This window comes from Setaria viridis, chromosome 1 (genome assembly GCF_005286985.2).
Source record: "Setaria viridis chromosome 1, Setaria_viridis_v4.0, whole genome shotgun sequence".
NCBI classification, from domain to species: domain Eukaryota; kingdom Viridiplantae; phylum Streptophyta; class Magnoliopsida; order Poales; family Poaceae; genus Setaria; species Setaria viridis.
The window spans coordinates 37,723,498-37,733,121 of record NC_048263.2 but is presented as its reverse complement, the minus strand read 5'-3'; the positions used below and the strand labels follow the sequence as shown (position 1 = coordinate 37,733,121).

The following is a 9,624-nucleotide window of genomic DNA, read 5'->3' as shown; positions in this document are numbered from 1 at the left end:
TTTATAGGTGTTAGTTAAAAAGCAGGCGGCGTCCAGCTTTCAGTTGGTGCCATGCGCTTAAAAAAACAAGGCATCATCATGCAAGAAAAGCTTAACCCAACATGCACTGCTTCCAGCTGCACGGTATCGTCGTGACGCTGACGTGTCGACAAAAATGCTGTGCGTGAAAGTTGCCACGCTGGCAGTGAATTAGTGAACAGTAGGATGCTGGCTGCACACGTCTGCAGTGAGATCAGCGTGGTGTGGGTGTTCATGTGTTAGTGTAGTGTTTAGGCTAAACTATTCGGATTTGGGAGACTAATTGAGGTAGTTGATCACGGGCATGAGATTGTTGGAGTCTTTTGTGTGGTCCTCACCCTTATTTTTATGTTTACATGTAATCTACTACTGGGTTTTATTTGAACCTACTCCCTCCGTTCCAAATTATAGGTCGTTTTGGCTTTTTTTATATTCATAGAATTTACTTTGCACTTAGATATACCCTATGTCTAGATGCATAATAATATCTATGCATCTAAAAAAGTCAAAACGACCTATAATTTGGAACGGATGGAGTAGTAGATAGTTTACAATTTTTTTTAAAAAAAAAGAAAGCAAGGTAGTTCAAATGATCATCCATCACCTTTACCTTAGGTTGATCCCAATCAAAAGACTTCTTTTGTATTGTTGCATAGTATATAGGAGAGAATTGCTCAGTGTCCAAGCGCATCATTGTGAAAGGAGCCAATCAGCCAGGCACGTTTTGTTCTACTAGTATATGTAATTTTCAGGAGTCCGGATTGTTATTATATGCCCATCTCATAACAAGAACTGGTCTAGTGTACCATCCGTTACATGTACGTTCAGAACGAGCCAATATGCTAGGCTGGCAGGCACGCGTCTAGGCTAGTAAATCCTATCCTTTTGCCCTGCGTGATCTTGCCTAGATTTGTGCCATGAGATTTGTACTGCTCGAGTTATGATCGCCTTCTCCAGGACAACCCCTCTGTAATATTAGGAGACACCATCAAAAGATAAGAAAAATAGAGAAACATGAAACCTCAATTTAATCATGAACTGAGCATAGTTAGATTTTTTATGGTGAAACATGACCATCGAGTCATGGACTTGGTACGGGTATTTATATTTTCTTGAATTTATTTTAATCATGGTATGTCGGTCTAGTTTTTCATATTTGCTCATAGGAATAAAATTATGTACCTATATTCCTACGAGGTTGCGTAAAATCTCGAGGCCAATTTGAACAATACAGAAGACATTATAAAGTGTCGCTCATACTAGCGAGAAATCATGCGACATGTGCAATTGGGGACGGATGTCCTCCTCCTCAAGGTACTGGCATTATAATAGCAGTACACAGTCCTGACGGTACCTAGATCCTGGTACTGGAGGACCATCTTTTCTCAGTACCTGAATTCTACGTGAACATGCACGCATGATGCATCACCAGCGTACACTCGCCAGCTTTACTGTGGCAGATTGGCAATACACGATACAGTCGCACACTGGTTGCAACATACCGTGTGGTCCAAAATCAATGGAACGCGTAACTTACGCCATCCGGCCGGTACCTCGTGACAGTCACGGCATGTCCGAGTGCACGGCAACGGAGGGGTGGTGGTGGTGGCCGGCGCGGCGCCAAACCACATAATGGCCATGCGGCGAGCCATTCCTTTTTCTTTCTTTCTTTTTTGTTCTTATTTTATTCATGATGAATTGAGAAACTATGCTTATGATTGCCGCATCTCGCGGGCACTTGCCCATGAAGCTTCAAAGCCAAACTAGCCGCAGCAAAGCAAAGATACGATGCACACACGTATCGGTCATACCCGTCCAAATCCAAGGCCACCACCCTGTTCTGAATTCTAATACTCGCCGCGTTTGTTAATCTCCCCCCATCAACCCCTCCTAATGATGGCCGCCAACCAAATCATCATCACGCTAATGGCGTCGTCGCTAGCTGCTCGTCGTGGTAGTAATTGTTTAGGGGCGTGCCAATGATAAGGGATGGGTTGGGTGTGTAGCCTGCTTGATTTGACGGGGGAGAGAGCGTGGCGACGTGTAAAGATTAAAGAGGGAGCCGTGCCTCATTTAAGAAGGAGGAGGGGAGGGGAGGGGGGGGCGCCATTATGAAAGGGGCGATGCACTTGAGAGAGCTCGGATGGGGCCCCTACCGTCCACTTACAAAGATTCCCCTAGCCATTTCTTTGCTTTGCTTTGCTGTTTGGGGGCCTCGAACGACGGCACAAATGTGAATTTCGTTTTTTAAAAGCAGAAAATGTGGATTTAGTAAGAATCCCGTGAAAACGGATGGGCTTTTGTAGAACTCTTCTTAAGCACAATTCTTGAGTACGATTGTTTGACGCATGGTCATCTCCAAACTACTTACTTCCCTTTGTGTTGTATCGCCATGCTCTGTCCATGCTTCTTTGTCTCTGATGAAGAGACGAGCGGAGGAGAACTAGCATTTGTCCTCACAGGCCATGGGTTGGGACATCTATTCCATGTGACAATCTAGGCAGGCAGTTGTTTAGGGTAAGCACGGTTATATCTGTTGGGAATGGATCAAAGGTTAAATTTTGGCAAAGCAGCCGGCTAGCAGGAAAGGCTCCTGTGGACTTTGCTCCCAACCTCTACAAGCTAGCTTGGAGAAAACAAAGAATAGTTCAAGAACTAACTAATCATAACTGGACTAGAGGGCTATAGCGTATGACCACTCTTCAAGAGATGTCTGAATTTATTATCTTATGGGATTTGGTGCAAAATATCTAGCTTACTGATCAAGATGATGCAATTTCGTGGAGATGGATAACAGATGGTCAGTACACTGCAAAATCAGCTTATCTAGCTCAACTGCAGGGAACTGTCTCAGTCTCAGTGGTGCAGGGAGATAATATTTGGCGAGCTTATGCTGAAGGGAAGTTGAAATTCTTTGCTTGGCTTCTGCTTCAATCGAAACTTCTGACAGCTGATAATCTCCTAGCTAGAAGTTGGACTTGTTCTGAAACGTGTGTGCTCTGTGACCAGGAGCCTGAAAATGCAACTCATATATGCTTACGATGCTCTTATGCCAAGCAAGTTTGGTTTCTGATGTCCAATTGGATGGGTTACTTCATTTCAGCACACAAGGGGGGCATTCAGGAGTGGTGGGAATCGATTTTGAAGCCCCTAAAAGGAAAACATCATCGATCGGTGGTAGCAGTAATCATGTACACTACTTGGAACATATGGAAAGAAAGGAATCGGCGAATCTTCGACAGTAAATCTCTGACGGCTGTTCAGCTTGTTCATCTCATTCGAAATGACATCCTACTCAGAAGAATGGCCTGTGGCACACCGTTTATCCGAGAAGATCCTATTGTTTCGTAATGTTTTCAGTAGGTTTTCGTTTATTGTTGAGAACGAGAGTTTCTAGTTTTATGTAATAGTCATGTAATGCTAAACTTTAAACTTCTATTCCTCTTAAATCAATAGGCAGCTATTCCTCTTAAATCAATAGGCAGCGCTCCTGCCAGTGTTTCAAAAAAAAAACTGGCATTTGGGCTGGGCCACCTCGGATTCTGGGCCTATGTTTGGATTTCGTTACGTGATCATGGGCTGGACCTCCTCTTCCGCCGCCGGCGGGTCATCTGCATAGGCGGCCCGTGTCCCTCTCTAAAAATCGAATCTAATAAATGGGCTCGTTTTATTACTGAGACCGTGGGTCTTGTATTTTGATGTACGGAATGAAGCCTTTCTCCTTCTGATGAGTTTCGCCCATCAATGTTCGCTTACTAGGAAATAATCGGCTGATGGAAAATTGAAAAGCACTCGATTGTCGTAGAGTCACTCCCAAAACAAAAAATCCCCTATTCCAACGATGTCATTGTGCCCATCTAATAAACCTGCCGGAAGGCATGATGACCTAGCAAAGGTGAATTCCGTTTACTAGGCCCAACTTATTGCGTAAGCCTCGAATTTTCCCCATCGATATAGCATAAGATATGCTTATAACACTTCAATTAGAATGACAATCAAGGATGGTGCTGTCCATGATGCTCGGTTGTGCTGGCTTCAGCTACAGAAGCCGGCAAAGCCTTGCTACAGTACCCGAGCAGACTGGATATAGACGCTATCTGAAGCGCCGGCAAGCTAGAAGAAACACTCATGATAACGCAGATCACCATTTCTCAAAAGATCAAAACACAGATCAAGATCCAACACAGGGCATCTACAAAACCACCAAACCTACTCACTACGCATGCATCATCCCACGCGACAAAGGCTCTCGATTATTCGACTCGCTGCACGAACTGCAGCAGCTCCGACTCGTCACCCCCAGGCCACGTCACGCGGCGGCGGCGCCAGCGCCGGCGCGGGCGCAATGGTCGACGACGGCCTCGAGCTTGTACGGTGGCGCGTCGGTGGCTAGCCACTGCTCGACGGTGAAGAGCTCCTGCGCGCACCCCTTGTGCGGGCCCGTGACGGTGACCTCGACGTAGTTGCAGTACCACCCGTGGTGGGGCCCCGTGCCGTCGGAGGCCACCCGCATCCAGCACGGCGGCCTCGCCATGCAGGGCCCGCGGCCGCTGAAGATGTCCAGGTTGCCGCGCTCGAAGTAGGAGTGGCCCTGCCCCATCAGCCCGCCCCAGGACGGCAGGTCCGTGATCCCCACGCCGTTGCCGTCCGCCGCCGCCAGCTCCAGCGTGATGTTCGAGTCCGTGCCGGCCTTCCAGATCGACCCCGTCCGGATGAACACCGTGTACACGCACTCCATGCTGTCGCCGGACACGCCTCCGCCGGCGGCGGCGACCGCGCCTCTCACCAGCTGCGATGATGAGATGGGTTGGGAACAATCACAGATCCGCTACGCGGACTCACTGATGATTGATGCGTGCGAAGAAACCGTGGGAAAAAGCGGGTGCGTGGTTACCTTGATTTGAGTCGGGAGCTCGCGGCCGTGCGCCAGCACGGTGGCGGAGGCCGCCACGGCGAGGAGGAGGAGGACGGCGAACTTGGCCATGGATGCGAATCCGATCAGGTTTTGGAGCGACTGGGTGACTGAGCTGCGGGGAATGGGGGGAGTGGGTGCGGATCATATAGGACAGAAGCGTAGTTGATGGGTTTGTGGTTCCCACCTGTCACGGTGGCGCGCAGGTCTGATCTGATCGCTGATTTTGTCTGCCCATTTCCATTTGTCACGGATCCATCGAGCGATTTGTGGATTATTCAAAGTGGAAATTCATGGCGGATAGGGCCATTTCACCTGCTGTACATGCTAGCCTTACATGTGGCTTCAACTGCGTTTTCAGTTTTCACACCTTTCGAAATAAAGAAACGAAATAGACCATAGTGGCAACACTATCCCGTAAGTTTTTTTTTAAATAAACTGTCCCGTACGATTTACAGTGGTGAAATACCTGCATTTAGAGCATGCGACAAACAGTTGTCGAGCGATGATCCGATCGACGCGAAAAGGGTACACGAACGGTACAGGAACAAGCACCTCCTCACGTTGTGTTTGTCTCCTCTGGCTGCTTTTTCCGGTGGGCATGCATTACCATTACCAACTTGTTTGTCCTTAACCTCGCGGCATGCATTGTGAGCCATCTCAAACTTGTCTTTTTCATAAACTAATACTCCCTCCGTTCCAAATTATAGGTCGTTTTGACTTTTCTAGATACATAGATATTATTATGTATCTAGACATAGGGTATATCTAAGTGCATAACAAAGTCTATGAATCTAATAAAGTCAAAACGACCTATAATTTGGAACGGAGGGAGTATATACTAAGCTCCGGGCTTCAGAGCTCTTGTGAATTGTGACCTACTGGTCATGTGAGACCCACGCACTATTTAGATGGGCTCAACGTGGGATCCCCACATTATTCGGGTGAGATTCACGTGGGACCCACATACTATTCGGGTGGGACCCGCACACATTGGTGGAACCCACGATTCCATTGAGTGGTTTCCATGATAAAAAAATAAATATGTTCCCATTCAGCAAGTAAGGAAGGTCTCAAATTACTGTAACGCAAAGAATGATAGGCGGGTCTCGTATCGTAACGACACCTACGTTCATCCCTATGTTGTGTTCCCCATGATTCTATTGAGTCCCATAAATAAAAAATTATGTTTTTCCCGTTCGTCGAGCGGAAAAGATCTCAGATTACTATAACGAGTTTAATAGAGATGTTATATAGAGATGTTATGTCCTATCATACTGCCCTTATCATGCTGCCCTCACCACGTAGACAGAAGCTAACACCGTTTCAACTGATTTTTTTTTCACGACAATAATTCGGAACGGGCGCGCAAGGCGCGCCGATCCGCCTAGTATAAAATGATTGCCAATGGACTTCGTACAAATGATTACCTTGCTGCTCTAACAAGTAACAAGCAGAGTGGCACGCCAGACGAGCTCAGCCCGAACCCAACCAGTGACCGCGAAACGCATTGCACAACCTGCACTGCGCGCGCTCCGCAAACCTCAGAGAGCAGCGAGCACCAACGTGTCGTTCCTCTCAGCCAGGATAAGTTCGTGATCATCGATCACCGTATCAGTTGCGTCTCGGCGCCTCGTGCTCCAGGTGCTAACTACTGAGATTCAATTTTGACAGCTTAGTAAACAAAACTGTTCCTGGCAGAAAAAAAATGCTGCTGATACAACAAGCAAAACAATGGCTCTGGCGATCTGGAACCCAGGGTAAGGCACTCGGGGACAGTATACGGTACACTACACAGGCGACAAAGGTTTCCCCAGAATTCCATCTAGACATTGACCATGCTAACTATCTATCAGTCGAACTGTTGTCGAAGAGCCATCTCTGTCTCGCTCTTCCACGAAGCGTGCGACGATTGCCCCTTCATCCTCTTGATCTTCTCCTTGTCCTTGACAGTGGAACCCTTCTTCTTTTCGGGCTCTTTCGGCTGGGCTGGTCTATCACCGCAGAGAGGGCAAACCATTCCCTTAGCATGTGAATAAGTCTTTGGCACACCACATTGGAGACACATCCTAAACATTGGAGCAGAGTTGCAGTTAATACTTAGGAGCACTGGATTATCAAAAGGGATTCTGGTAGATAATATTAAACTACAGGTAAAAGATATACATAATCTGCATAGGTTCTTGTTTCAGTGTGATACGGATAAAAATGACCAACAATTACCTCAGAAGATCAGCTGCATCTTCTGGACCAGGATTTGCAGCGCCTATAACTCTTTTTCCATCAACAGAACCAGACGTCACTGACCCAGGAGGGTTGGAACTAGTTGTGGTAACTCGCTCACGAATAGCAACTAACTGCGGTTGCGCCACCACAACGGCACCTGAAGATTATTTTCCAGTTAGACAATGCTCAGAACATATATCCTAAATTGCATAAATGGCATGCGAACACTTCAGATCATCATCATATGCAAGCAATCATGCTCAGACCTGCTTTACTTCTCATAAACAAGCTCAGGAATATTGAGATTGTCAAATCCATGACAAAACACTTGACAGGCAAAGTGATGACGGATGTATGGTCTGGCACATAACATTTTGTGAATACCAGCCTTTACAGTTATTCCCCATCACCAAGTTTCAAAGAGAACGTATTTTAGATGCCAAATGTAGCATCCTCTTTATGTAGCTTAGTAAAGTGAATTAAGTATTTTCTATACTATTTGCAGTATAAAAACCATCTCTATATCAATATTGCCTCATCCCGTGATGTTTTGACAGGTTGCTGCTAAATGATATAATACTAGGCCCATTAGTTACAGCAGACAGATAAGTACAACTTTAACAATAGCCTAAGAGCTATCATCCAAGACTAGCACGCCCAGCCAGTAGGAGATATTCAACTGCATGCTGCCTTCTAATTTTCTTAGCAATCATCTTTACTTGGCCAAACAATAGTTATGAATAAATAAAACAATCACAAGGACGGTAAAACAGAGAAACAGAACAGATATCTTCAAACCACATTGAGCTTCACGAATACCCCAACACAAGTATTAGAGAACAGATAAAGCGTTTACGTTTCAAACTAAAACCAAACAAGCATGATATAAGTTACTCTATAATTGAACAAACCAACTCTAGAAGCTTACCACCTGATCATACAAAAGATTTATGACATGCAATTGACAACAAATGAACACAAAACTGATGCTATAGCAATACAACTCTATGATCAAATATCACCAATACTGGAGCTTCATGATGGCTGAAATGGGTCATTGCCTATCCTTCCAACTTGAAATCCGATGTTGCAGCGATATTTCAGCTCATAGATATTTAATAGCTAAAAGAGTAGCTCTATGTGCGAAGGACTAATACACAATACATAGAATTGGTCTCTCACTAATTTTTGTCCAAGTCCACTGTCAGACTGAAACAGAATCCAGAGTCTGCATAATGAAACCTAACACACTACAGTTACTGCTGCAAAATAACTACATTCGGTTCTCGAACAATGCAAGATCTGCAACTAAATTGGTAATTAATCTCTACCTTTACCAACAGAAATCAGGGAAGTACCAAGCAATCAAGTCGACGTCAGTCTCATAAACACACCGTTACTAACTCGACTAACTAAGAACCTAAGCATCCACCTCAATGAGCCGATAAATCTGCTTACCTGGAGGCGGGTGCTTGCTCCCCTCCTTCCCGCGGCGATCGAGTACGCCAAGTGCCTCCGTCCCTTCCTCGGGCTCGGCAACCCTGTGCCTCAGAAACTCCGGGGGACCGGAGACGTCAGCGAAGGCCTCAAGCGCGGACGGCAGCGAGGAGTCCCCTTCGCCGCCGCCGGCATCTCCCCCCTTAGGGTTTGGGCGGCGGCGGGGCCTGGAGGCCGGCTTCGGAGGAGCGGACGCCTCGTCTCCGTCCGATCCGGCCTCCTCGGCGGAGGATTCACCGGACTCGCTCAGCTCGGCGCCGGCGCCGGCGGCGTGGTCGTCGTCCTCCTCGGCGGAGGAGTAGCCTTGCAGGAGCGCTAAGCTCATCGCCGTGCCTGGGTATTTCCTGGTCGTTTTGCGTCGTGTCAGCTGGCTGCAAGTCTTAGCAACTTCATGCCGTATCACGGTATCAGTCACCGTAGATGAGAAATTAACGCTCCGGATCGGATGCCGTACAGGTGATGGGCGTGACTTGAACTTTGATGTGTCGTATTTGGGCTCAGTTTCATACCGATAGGCCTCTTTCACGGCGCTCTGTAGTGCTGCTGTGCGTGTAGGCCGTGGGCTTGTTTTGTCAATCCAAAAGCAGTCTATATGGGCTTACGATTGTTTCAGAAGTTCATTAAAGGAAGAAAAAGTAAAAGTATGGGCTTATACTGTATTGCAATCAAAAGTCTCAAAGATTTCTTTGGGCCAAGACCAGTTGAATCAAACGACTTCAGACTTCACCAACAACTACCCTAAAAGATCATCCCAAAAAACTATCAAACTTAAAGATAGAAAATCCCTCAAGATGCTTCAGTGTCCAACTAAAAGCAAAAACAAATGCATTACCAAGTGACCGAGACCGACCATGTTCTTAGGTTTGGTGGTAACATACACGTGCATCATTTTCCGCATGTGCTTGATCTTCTATGCCAACCTGACACTTCGTATGAACAATCATGATTGCTTAGCAGAATCGATCCAGTAA

At 46.5% G+C, this 9,624-nt stretch overlaps 2 protein-coding genes across 2 annotated transcripts; both read right to left on the bottom strand.

The window, feature by feature from the left end:
- Positions 1–3,972: 3,972 nt before the first annotated feature.
- LOC117864569 (PLAT domain-containing protein 3) lies at positions 3,973–5,092 on the bottom strand. The gene is made up of 2 exons (XM_034748729.2): positions 4,913–5,092; positions 3,973–4,807 (listed from the first exon to the last, which is right to left on the bottom strand). The coding sequence occupies exons 1-2, from the start codon at positions 5,000–5,002 to the stop codon at positions 4,328–4,330; spliced, it is 570 nt and encodes a 189-aa protein (XP_034604620.1). The 5' UTR covers positions 5,003–5,092; the 3' UTR covers positions 3,973–4,327.
- A 1,493-nt stretch (positions 5,093–6,585) lies between these two features.
- Positions 6,586–9,028, bottom strand: LOC117853248 (uncharacterized). The gene is made up of 3 exons (XM_034735670.2): positions 8,615–9,028; positions 7,154–7,313; positions 6,586–6,999 (listed from the first exon to the last, which is right to left on the bottom strand). Exons 1-3 carry the CDS (start codon positions 8,976–8,978, stop codon positions 6,783–6,785), a joined length of 741 nt encoding a protein of 246 aa, XP_034591561.1. The 5' UTR covers positions 8,979–9,028; the 3' UTR covers positions 6,586–6,782.
- Positions 9,029–9,624: the final 596 nt, after the last annotated feature.